The sequence below is a fragment of the Aptenodytes forsteri genome, unplaced genomic scaffold (genome assembly GCF_000699145.1).
Source record: "Aptenodytes forsteri isolate BGI_AS27 unplaced genomic scaffold, ASM69914v1 Scaffold53, whole genome shotgun sequence".
In the NCBI taxonomy this organism is placed as follows: Eukaryota; Metazoa; Chordata; class Aves; order Sphenisciformes; family Spheniscidae; genus Aptenodytes; species Aptenodytes forsteri.
The window spans coordinates 8969754-8982636 of NW_008795909.1; the positions used below are offsets into that span (position 1 = coordinate 8969754).

Genomic DNA, 12883 nt, shown 5'->3' on the forward strand with positions numbered 1-12883 from the left:
GGATGCTACCGCCAAAAAAAGCCGTGGCTATCAGCCGGCCCACGGGGCAAACCGCTCTTCCAGAGGCGTTTGCCACCCCTACGTGGAGAGCTGGATTTAAAACTGTATATATTCTGGAAGGAATCACAGCATTTCTCTTCTCTCAGTATTTTGTAGCAATGTAACTGGTGTTTGGTTCGACAAGCCTTTGTGCTCGGCTGTCTTCAGCCAAGAAGTGTGGGTGAGTGGGAATCTACAGCGATGCAGCGTGCACAGGGAGCAGAATCTGATAGCCAAACCAGTTTCTACTTATTTAGGAATCATCCTGTACAAACACGGCATCGGGCGGCTGAGATAGAGCACAGTTCCCATTTGCAGAGTATGTGGGAACCAGGACATCAGCAAGGCTCAAGAATGTGACAAAAGCATAGTTACAAAACAGTGAAGAACATACCATTCTGGCTTCGGTGGAGACAAAAGCATTGTAAAGCAGAAGCGCCTGAAGTGATATGTGTAATATAAACTGACCGCTGGTTTTGTGATTTTTACTCCTGTGAAGCTGGAAGCTCCAGTGATGGGAAGAGCAGAGGCTGGTGCTCTGTGTAAAAGACAGAGGCATTTCTTGCCCCCGAGAACTGACTGCATAAAAACCTCTCTCTGAATTAGGGGTAAGTTCTGTCAGTAACAGCTCTACAGAGGGACAGAATTAATGCTCCCATTTTTCTCGCTCACACTGTAACTTCTGTGTTCCCCAGATGTGCTGGACTCTGTTGTGTTGTTGATCAGAAAATGTACAGTTAGTCTAACAACTGACTTGCTAAATACATGCAGTGACCGACTATATGTACTGAATACAATTACACAGCCCCATGGCCATTTGCCTGCTGAGCTGACTGCCAGGTGTTTGGAAATCCCAGACATAAGATGAAGTTAAGCCTTTACCACCCAGCCACAAATTCTGTGTGGAAAAAGAGGATGTATCTGAGGACATGAAGAAGTGATACGGGAGCTGTAGGTTAACACAAACTCCGAGGAAGAGGAAACAGGCACTGGCCTGTATACCCGGGGGTGCCCATCACTTTTCCTTTTTGGCTAGATGAAGCTACAGAGCTCCGCTCAAGACACAGAGCTGCTCTGAAAGTCTGAATCAGGCTTCCCTCCCACGTGCATTTCTGACATTTCAGAGGAACATAGTTGGTACAAGTCCCATGTCCAGAAGTGTCATTGAACATCTACTCCCTTTGTTACAATCCATCAGCCTCTCACACTCCCACCCCCGCCCCAAAAAGCAACTATTTTATGAAGGAAAAAATATGTCTGAAAGTTTAGAGATGCCGAACAGTCCCCAAGATCTGGCAGCACGATCACAGTCCCCCCAAAGGAACGATTATTTTGAAGGCAGATGCTGGCTGCCTCTCTGGACCTTTGCTCCTTGGCGCTTCGTTATTCCGGGGAGTCCTTAGGGCCCACTGTACGCAGAGCCCATGAGGAGATGATCCCTTACTCACTCCTCTCCCCACACAGACAAAACCATCCTATTACTACACCCTACCCACTGAATCGCTGTTCAGGTTAGAGCTCACTGAACAGAATATTATCATCTCACTAATCAGAGACATTTTAACTGCACTCAAATTGCTTCCACCAAAATCCATTTTTGGTGACTAAGAGCGTTAAAAAAACCCCAATTTTTCTTTGCTCCCACCCATTCCTGACTCAAAACACTAATCCCCTTTCTGCCTTTCCTCCAGAGCCAGTCCCAACCTGCAGCCCCTTCCGTCTGGTAAAAAACATCTGCAAGCTTCACTTAAAAAGCAGCAAAAAGCCCCATGAGAGCACATTGGAAAAGAGCACCTTTTCCTTCTGTCCCATGGCAGAGCTGGCGCAGAAAGCTGGCTGCAGGGTCTGCCTCGGGAGCAGGGCAGGAAGAGCTTCTGTGCACTTGAAGGATGTTATAGTGCCCCCCTCCTCCCCCTCTTACTGTACTTACAGCCCTCCGGAGTGACAAGGATATTGTAAAACCACCATGGGATTACACATTCCCTCTTCAGGGAGGAGTTTTGATTGGTCTGCACAAAAATCTTTTCCAGTTCTTAAAAATAAACTAGAGAAAAAGCTAGTTCTCAAACATTACACAGCTGAAAACAGCGTCACACAAAGAACAAACATACTGAGGAACAAATTTAAACAGTTTTTGATTTCCATCTGTTCAGAAGCTTTTTTAATATATGTAAATCCATAAAGGATCCTCCTCTATAAAAGCCCTTGTTCATGTCTGGTTCTAAGCAGGTTAGCTAAGTTTCTTACGTAACTATTATGATAATCACAAGGCTAGCAGCTGCTTATGCTCCTTTTGATTTTCTTCTTACTCTTCCTCCCCTCCAAGCAGGGGATGAGACGGGTTAAGAAAGTCACGAGGGATACCTGAATACTGTCTATAGCTTCTGGGAATAAACTGCATTTAGAGCAGTAATTCAGGGACTGACAGAAGGTTGACTACATCTACCCTACTTTAAATCTGACTCCGTTCCTTTCAAGTTTTCAGTTTGTCAGAACATTTAGGAACAGCATTACCCTCATTTAGGCACCTACAGTTTTGCTAGCAGCAGTCTGTTGATGTTTAAAGATCTGCTTTTGAACATGCCTCGCAGACCGTGCGGCCTGAAGAGTGCCCAGCATCCCAGAACTTGCAGCAGCAGAGTAAGAGACTCTCTTAGCAGGCACCGATTTGCACAGGTTTACTTTTCTCTCTGCAGAATGCAGCAAAACAAGCTTGGGATGCTTGTGACGATCCCTTTGTCGTGGAGCTCTGTGGCCTAAGCATTTGTGCATGACATGTCCAATGTCACTATGAACAAGTTTTCCAACATCACAGGTGAGGGCTCCAGCCACACAGATTGTCACAATCACCTCCACGAAGAGCAAGAATTAGATGTATTTGATGAAGCAGATCACATGCACCAAACTAATACAGAGGGTTGGGTGATCAGCCCACTGAATCAACACAGACTATGTGTTTTGGTTTTTCTTTTTTTCTTTTTTTTTAAACAAGTCTTGAAGCACAGGGAAATTCCTGAGAGCTTATGATATGCCAGTATTTACACAGAATAATCTTTAATGGGCCAGCTTGCTTCAGGCAAACTCACAGAAAGGCTAGTGTAGGCTGCAGCCATTTAACATTCTGCTTACAACAGAAGTGTGCAAAGTTCCATTAAAAACAGCCTTCAAAAAACCTCCTTGCGTAGTATTTAAAAATTGATTGAGAAATCACCTTATAAATTTGATTCTGCAAATTGTTACTCGGGCGATACTTTTAGGGTCATACTTTATTGCAGCTGTGCACACATGCACTCCCCCTCTCTCCTGGTGCCTAACACAACATGGCCCATAGTAAACTGAGCTATTATTTTCTCAGCACAACATTTTCTCATTCTGCTGTAACTTGCACTATAGGATAATCTGCACTAGGATGACTAGGACATCAAACTGTCCATAGACTCTCCCACTTTATTTAAAAAAAAAAAAAAGCAAAAAAAAAAAAAGCAGCAGTTCTTAGAACAGAAGTTTGAAAACTCTTGACTGAATCCATCCTGTGCCAGGACAGGATCTGTCTCTATCTGTATCAAACAGTGATATTTGTCTAAACTGTTCTTAAAAACTTCCCACGATGAAAACTCCAAAACCTTGCCACAACCATAATTACCTGAAGGCTTAGTTCTCCTTAAAAGTAAAAACTGTGGCCCAGCTGTTTTTTTCTGTATTTAAGCCCACACCTTCTTAGATTATCCACCAATTGCCAAACACCAGAAATCGCACCTCTCTCTGTTTTATGAGGACGGTTACAAATATAACTTGCTAGCAAAAATCTGGCAATAAAATACAGTTCTAAATATATTATGGACAAACCCAGCATTGACTCCCTTTTCCTAGCTCACGAACCTCCCTCCTACTGCAAATCTCAATCCTGTTTCTGAAGTAAACAGGACATCTCTACTACTCCTCAGCTCCATGAGATGGAAGTACTTGTTTTTAGAAGGTATTCAGTGAAAGAAACTGTCTTTTCCAAACAGATAGTTACAATGAAATCAACAGGAGCACCTGCAAATTCCAATCAGGTTCTTAAAAACTCAAGTGTTAATAAATAAATATATATATCCTGACCATAACACACGTAATTGCTTTTGTCCTGTATTCATAAGCAACATTTGCTATTCCTTTCACGAGTGGAAGGAATGGCAACTTTTCTCTTCAGAATGCACCTACTGTTAGAAGTCTGCAGTGACCTCATTAAAAGTTATTTCCATAGCCACTAGGCTGTTTGCTTTTGAGTTACTAGTGGTTTCTCATGGAGCAGTAAGAACTCAAAATAGCTTAGCATGGGCCAAGCTTAGGCCACTGCCACCCATTTTTCTATAGTTATTATCTATCAAAGGGCTTCCTGTTGCTCTTACTTGGTTCCCTCTTTAACTTATCTTCTGTGCCTTGATTGACAGTGGAATTAACTTGAATCAGCACTGGCTTTCTCTGACCGATACACAATGCCTAAGTCAGTCCCCAGCCTCACGAGACCTGTACAAACTACTGCAGCCACTATCCCTCCTGGCTGATGAGCGTTTGGGACACAGGGCCAGCTGAGCCATCCTGCCCAGAGAGGACTTTACTCACAGAAAGAGCAGGAATTTAAGTCTCGAAAGGCCTTAGCAAGCACAATTTTCTTGTTGAGAAAAGCTTCAGCTGAGAGACCTCATTCCAAAAGCGAAACTCAACTGTCTATTATAAACTTTGTTAATAATCCATAGGTATGCAACAGAACACTTTTCTTTTTTTCTTTTTTAACTAAAATAGCCCAGAAGTGCACAGGCAACGAACTATTCATTTAGCCATGGCTGAATCATCAGGAAATATGCAGTGAGATGTCATTGTGCGTTGTGTAAATCACTGTCGGTACTGCAAATGTATTGAACTAATGTGAGCGCTCAAACAAACACCTCTGTACAGCTGTGCTGGTTTTGTTCAAACTTGTGTATTTGCTGCCTGCATTACCATGACAAAGATTTAGCAAAAAGTACTGAACAGATTATGCGTATAGTCTATGTTCCAGCGTCTTCCTGGATATTGCCTTCAGCTAGCTGAAGGTACAGCTGTTGCTCTTGCAGCCACACCTTCTGGCTTTGGGGTACACATACGGCGCAGCACCAAATTACACATTCAGAACATTGCCATAATGGAGTGATGATTAATCCAGGATTGAGGGAATATACAAATCTGCCCTCCTAATTATTATATAGACGCAGTTATTTACAAGTTTTTTTCCCTAATTGAAATTATTCTGCTGTCACTTCAATTATGAGGATTTAGCAAGGAAGAGCAGAAATAAGACAACCACAGTAATCACTTGTAACAGTGAGTTCTGCCAGCTGTACAACGCTGCACACAGAATCTATTCCTGAATCTTCAAAACTCCCTACAAAGGGTAAGATCCAGTTATTTTCGTCTTGATACGTATCACACCATCCAGCTCTTCTCAAATTTCAGGCTGCGTATTTCAAACTCTCATTTATCACAGATTTATTTGCTGACTGACTTTTTCTTCCCGTAACTCTAGGTAATCTTAAAGCTACCTACTATCATACCTTCTTTAAATGGGTAGAAAACAGATCTCTTTAGAACAATAAACAACCCCTGTTTTTGTATTCTCTTATTTATTGTACACAAGTTTAGCCTTGGACCTCTACTCATTTTTGATGCCACCAAGTACAATTCAGTGAGTGTTGCCTCGACTTTTAAGTTTAGCTGCCTAACATGCAGCATTTTAAAACCATGCTCATGTATTTATCAGTGATGCTGAGTATCTAAAATTTAGCCATTTACATAATAAGGGGGCCTACCTTTATGTAGTTAAACTGAAGGAAAAAGAAAACCAAACAAAACCATAACAAAATTCTCAGTGACTAGTGTCGGCAAGTTACAAATAGAACCATTGTACTACGCCTTTCCCTTTAATTACACACTTGTCTCTGATTTTCAAGCTCCTGCACGAAGTATAAACTGTAAAAATATTTGTGAAATGAGAAAATGAAATATTACAGATTTGAAAAATTGTATTGATCTGTATGTATACTTCTTGACGCAGCCATCAGATCAAACAGCTTCCCTGACAAATGCTTGTTATTCACTTTACACTCCAAACAATCAATATATAAACCAGCAGTGGTCCTTCCCAAAACCACCTTTTGCATACTTCATCTCCCTTACAAGTAGCGAATCATCACAGATCTTTCCTAATATTGTTTGTTTATTCAGTCATATTATAATAACACCTAATGATACCAAATGAAGTTGGTGCTTCGTAGAGCAAATGTTCCTGTCCCAAAGATCTTAAAGTCTTAGGAGCTTATAATCAAAACATCAAACTCTTAATATGGTTACTGGGCAAAAGAAACTATAAAGAGCTGATAGAAAAAAAAAAACCCTGTAGCAGACTGCATACTAAACACAACTTAGTCAGTCTGAAATGCTTACACAAAGGCATTACACCATGAAGTGAGCTTGTCGCTCCTTTGTCTGCAAAGGTTCCACAGAAGTGCTCATAGAGCAGGAGTTCCACATCTGATTTGCTTATCTGCTACCATCACAGGGAGAAAACTATTTCTTATCACAGCGATACCAACAACTTTGTGTTAGGCCACACACAGATACTGATGTTTGGCTGTTTAGACAAGCATTTTTCCTCAATCAGCTGTTCTTCATCCTTCCAGGAAAAACAGGCAGCTGGACCTTTCACTTTTTTCCAAATATTATTTTGGAGTAGTTTGCATAACGCTATTACCATTAACGTACTAGCTTAAAAGCACCTGCTGTAGAGTAGCATTTCAATTTCCAGACACGATGAAATTGAAAAAAGAATACAAAACAGAGAGAGTTCCAATGAGATACCAGTAAGGATAAGAAAGTGATTGCTCCATAGATGATTACTAAAACCACAAAATACCTAGGGAATGATTTAAAGAGTCTGTAGAGCTAGAATAATTGGCTTGCATCTGCTGCTCCATAGATGATTACTAAAACCACAAAATACCTAGGGAATGATTTAAGGAGTCTGTAGAGAAAGAATAATTGGCTTGCATCTGCAGAATAAACATCACCATACTTAATACATCTCTGTATCTGAACCCTTCTTCCCTGCCTGTAAGCCTTTAAGGACATGGAGTTACCAGTAACAAATAGCTAAAGCTCCAGAAATGCTTTTGGATACTTCACAATAACCTGTCCTAAGAAAAAGTTACCACACCTAACTTAAATGTATTTTAAATGCATCATCTGGCTGTACAGCCACATTGTATCATGGTAACCCCAATCCTCTTTATTTACATGGCCCCTGCTGTTTGTCATATCGCAAGTCACTGCATCTAGAATTAAAAAAAACAAAAAGCAAACAAAAAATCCCCAAAAAACCCCAAAACAAAACAAAGACTTCAGGACAAATATTTCTACCTGTTTGCTAAAATGACTCCTCATGTTTTGTGTATAGACAAATTGCAAAACTATGAAGAAATCAGGAGAAAAATTATAAAGGATTATGCATGAAGCACTTAATGATAGATTGAAAGAATAATTTGAACAGAAAATCACAAATACAGCTCCAGAGTGAAAGTCACTGACTGGCATGATATACAAGACTAGGCAGTAAAAGAGTGAAGCAGTGAATGAAATCAACAGATGAAACTGTGGGATTTCCTTTGCTTGAGGAGTTAAAAACCACAATGCATGACAAAGACTGTTAACACGGAGCCTGCAGCAGCAGATGGACTAAGTCTTTACAAGTTTCCCAAATATACAGGAGAAAGCATAACGCAAAATGCTGATGCAACTTTATTTGGACTTGTACTCGAAGTACAAGTTTACTTTTATTAATCTAGTAAATTGTGGCAGTTAATTAGAGATCAGTTCCCTTTAAGTATGATATAGAGTACTGGCAGAGTAATAGCAAACACAGCACACGTCACCGCAGTGCTGTAAATGGAATTTCTCTTGATTTGCGTTTCCAGTCTCCGCTCGGTATCACACAATTCTAAAATCACATCTCTCACGGCAGAAGCCTGGCCCTTACCCTCCACCGAAGACCTTGGCATCGCTCTTTCTGTAGGTCTAGAATGGACTGCAAGTTTAACACTCTGCACCTCAGAAATCATTTGCGCTATACTTTCCTGCAAACTGTTAAACTGCTGTTGTAAACTCCCTAGACATGAACTGACTTGTTTAGTGTAGTTTAGCTGTTCGTTTAAAGGAATTAAAAGAGAATCTATTTTTATGGAGTCATTCCTGTCTTCTCTAGTTAACAAAGCGCCTTCTTTTATTTCCTGTGATGTCCTTGTTTGCAGCACATTTTTCAGGTCTGCTATGACGTCACTGAGATCCTTCTGCTGCAAGTAATGGCTGGAGGCCTGTTCTTTGATGGCTTCTTGCAGATTTATTGGGCCCTTCTGTGCTTCAAGCACTAAGACTTTCAGTTCTTGCAGCCTTACTCGATTAACATAGGTGGAACCAAGAACACCTATAATGGCTCCCAGTACAGAACCAATAATAGACCAGTTCTTCGTTTTTTCAGCTCTTGTTCGCTCTTTCTCATGGCTTTCCCTTACAGCTGCAGAGAAGAGAGAGAATTTTTCTCTCTCGGATTCTTCTGCATTTAAATACGCAGCTCGGTACCTCTTCTCCTCCTGCAAGAAATATAGTGATTTGAAGGAGAAGGTATAATATGAAGCTATAAAGTCTATACTAGGAAAAAAACCCAAAACCCCAGTGCAGATGAAGGAATGGAAATTAAGAACATCCATTAGTTCTGTTCCAGAAATTTTCCTTTTAGTGTGGGATTTTCTTTATTAATCCTACTTACGTCAATGAGACATCATTTTAAGTCAAAACTGAGAAATGGAAAAGGTCATCAGGAATTAGAGCTGAAGAAGAATTACAGACCAAGAAATCTGTCACATGCTGATGACAGAAAAGGGGTATGAGCGGGCAAGGTCTTTCCCTCCCCATAACGTACACCTTTTCAGCCCTGCTTACGTCTCCAAACACTACCCTTACCACACTTCTCCCTTTCAGTTCTAAATCCTTTAAGCGGGAACTGAAAATAGGACTGGAAAGGATGTCTTGGATAGGTTCATCTCATGAACATACACGCTTCTTATTCCTCTGCATTCTCTTTCTTACCCTGCTCACAGAGAAATGTCTTCCCTTCCTCCCTGCATCTCCCAGAATTATTCTCATTCTTCCAAGCTTGTATTTCTTTTGTAAGATGGCACCACCACCCTACGGACAGCAGTGACTTGAGTTCTACCTTTCTTCATAGTCATGCAGAGCTCTGTTCTTCTTTAAGTCTCATCCACACAGACCTAATCCCTATTTTGACAACTACAGCTCTCTAGTTCTTTCCTGATGTTCTACACACTGATCCAGGAGCCCCGTTTAAGCTCAGGCGTTGGTACCCACTCCTTGCTTGAGCTTTGCCATAGGTGTACCTGCTTCCAGGCTTGTTCCCTGCTGTTCCTGCAGTTTCATCTGGATTTCCTGGATTGACTTTGGCTGCTACCTTGTCTTTATCTCTGATTGACGGACTGTTAATAAACACGTTCCTGTCCTCAGCCCTGCTTGGCTCATCCAGCTGAGGTGCTGTAGGACTACGTTCTGTCAGTGAGGATACGGCCCCAGCCTGTGCTACGGTCAACCTCATCTTCTTGCTTGCCTTCCCTCACGGAGCAGCCTCGCTCTTGCTGCTCTCTGACAAAAGCTTTACTGAATTGCCTGGCTGTCGGAGCCACATAGAAGGCAGCTGAGAGAGTTTTCATGGATTAACAACCAGAAAGGAGCTTCTCTCATCACATGGAAGGTTAATTCATTGAATTCCAGCTTTTTGTTGACTACTCATGTACAGGTCACCACTACAACTAATTTTCTAGGCTGACTGTCTTCAGCTTTCTTCTCCAAATTTACTACCCTATTTTAGCATTAACATATACAATTTGCGTAGCAGATCAAACCATCAATAATAATTAACTAAAACAAGTATCATAAGAAATTAACTCAGATCACCGTATGTCAGAACTGAACTGCATCTACAAAAACAGTCACTAGTGACAGAAGCAAAGCACACAAATTTTCATCATATTTGCCAGTGCTCAAGTACCAACAAATTACCTGCAGCAACCTGTGTTCCAGAGTAGCCAGTTCTAAATACTGGATGTCATCCCGAGAGACCCTGTCTAAGCGGTCCCGAATTTCCTTCAGTTTAATCTGTTGGGCTTCTACGTTTTCACGAGCCTGTCGTACTATCCCTCGAGCTATCATAAAGACATTTTCAGCCTGAGAAGAAAAAGTATTTCTTTTAGAGACTTATTACCAGACAGATCTAAATCATTAATTATATGAATTTTTTTTTTTGGGGAAAAAAAAAAACAACAAACCAACAAAACAAACCACACTCCATGTCAATCTAAGGGATAAGCTATATTTACTAACATGCATAGACAAGAACACATTCATAGTAACTGCACAGACAGACAAAGCAGAAAAAAACCTCATGATTCTCTTTGGAGGATCTTTTTTGCCTCACAGCCAGTGTTTATACTTCATATAGCTTAACCCATAATTTTTAAGTTTCCACATTGTCTCCACGTTTACCTCTGTCACTTTTCCCTGAGCCTCTCGAACTTCATTAATTCCAACAAACTCTTCGTATCTGTCCCACCAACTCTTGCACGTTGCAGACATTTTTTGAAGAGAGTTTTTTCCCATAACAGTCCCAGCTTCTGTCAGCCGATTAAGAAGACCCATGGCCATTTCTATCGCAGACTTGGCTTCAGGCCTCTTAGGTGCTGATGAGCAGTAAGTCCGCACTATGTGTAAACTCATTTTTGGACTCCACTTTATCAAAGAATGGTGATATTGCAGACCACAGGACACCGAGGACACGCTTGACTTATATTTCATTGGCCCCATGTCTTGAATTTAATCACTGAATAAAAGTGCTACAAGGATGAAAAAGAAAAATAAAAGTTATTGAAGTGCGGCTGATTAATACCTCTTAAAACTACACGTGTACCAAACCCAATAAAATTCAAGAATGGCTAAACCATCACTAGTTTTACACCATTACTTACCTGGAGAACTTTCCACAATTTTCAACAAAGGGCAGTTCTGCCACAGATTCCTGCTTTTCTGCTGCTAGTAAGTACTCCCACCATGCTTCTCGATTACTAATTCACTCACTGCATGAATACTGATCATGTGCAGATCCAGTACCAGCGGTAGTAGCTTCAGAGCAATTTAATGCTTCAGCACAGAAGTGATTGCCATATGAAATTTTGCCTTGTGCTTTCACATTTGAGTTCGGCGTACCATGTCACAGGTACTAACAATTCTGCAAAAGAACAGAAAAGGAAAAAAGACAGAGAGGGGAAAAAAATCTTAATAAGAAAAGAAGTGGGGCTTGATCATTCCCTTTATCTTACACTCCACAAATACACAAAGCATTGAAGAACGCAAAGAAAAAAACATAAAGGCCATAGAGAAAACACAGAAGTGCTGAACTGAACACAAGTATTCTCATGAGACTGCCTACAAAAGTAAAACATAAGGAAGAGCCACAAGATCAGAAAAATATCAGGTAGTGAACACACTGCTAGGGCTGCATTTTAAAATGAGCTTAAAATTCTTGCTTACACTGCAAAAGCAAACTGCTAGTTATGCTTTATCGTCTATTGATTTGTAAATAAGATCTTAATCTTCTACTGAGTGCATTCCTCTAAAAACTGTAAACAGGAAAACTTTCAAATAAGGTTTTATATGAAGTTGGAGTATGACTGTGTTAGGTTTTGACTAATATAATATAAAAACATGGATTATTGAGAAAGCTTGATAGTTGCTGCACAGTTTTTTTAAATTATTTTAAAACAGTTTTCCATGTTGATTTTAGGTGGCTAATGACATCACATACGTGCAAATACAGGCATCTCCACAGGAACGGATTCTTCCTAGTGGAAGACATTTTTGATCAGCTTTTAGCTGGCTACTGATTCTGAACGCCACAGGTTCATTCCCTGTTAAGTATTTCTAACAAACACTAATAACACCAAGCAGCATTGTGAAAATCTTACCAGTTGTTTTATATGCATAATAATATGGTAGATCAAAACCACAACAACATGGAAACAAAGTAAGTTCTCTCTCTCCTTCCAGCATCACTCATACATCTTACCGTTACAACACCTATTCTGTGTTGCAGGCCGTGTACTAAAACTTCAGCTCAACTTTGTCCGTTCTAGACTGCAAGACTTCCCTCTTTTAATTGCACTACTACTTGAAGAGTTTTACCAAATATTCAGGCTATTGAGACAGTATAGCAAGAAGAGAGAGAAAGTTGAGATTTTTAGAAGAATTTCTATGTAGACAGTTGCAAAGAGACCACAAAGAAAGCAATCTCAGTCTGAGTTAATAGGACCTAAGGCAGTTATGAAAGCTTCATCTGAGATAACACGCCTTGCCCCTCTCTTGCTTCCCCTTGTAAGAAAATGAGTTTCCTCTGCCTGCAGTCATTGACATAAATATTCTTTCAAGAGGTTTACACCCCAGTTGCTACACACAGCAGACATTGGTGGCGAGTAAGACTAGCTTTTATGGCTCCTATCTTACTGCGCAGCAGCCTCTTTTGTCACTGCCAAAATGTAAAAACAGAATTTCCGACGCGCCACCACGCATTCGCAGCTCTGCTCCTCACGCTCCAGGGGGGGGAAAGGTCTGTTTTTTCCACACGACCGGCCCCTTCCCTGCCGGAGGGGGCCCTTTCACCGCACGCAGAGCTACGAGACTACGCTGCCGGCACCCTACGGACCAGCACGGCGAG

At 40.9% G+C, this 12883-nt stretch overlaps 1 protein-coding gene across 1 annotated transcript; it reads right to left on the reverse strand.

The window, feature by feature from the left end:
* Positions 1–7833: 7833 nt before the first annotated feature.
* CCDC51 (coiled-coil domain containing 51) lies at positions 7834–11399 on the reverse strand. Its single transcript, XM_009284418.2, has 4 exons — positions 11142–11399; positions 10663–11009; positions 10180–10344; positions 7834–8699 (listed from the first exon to the last, which is right to left on the reverse strand). Exons 2-4 carry the CDS (start codon positions 10978–10980, stop codon positions 7923–7925), a joined length of 1260 nt encoding a protein of 419 aa, XP_009282693.1. The 5' UTR covers positions 10981–11009; positions 11142–11399; the 3' UTR covers positions 7834–7922.
* Positions 11400–12883: the final 1484 nt, after the last annotated feature.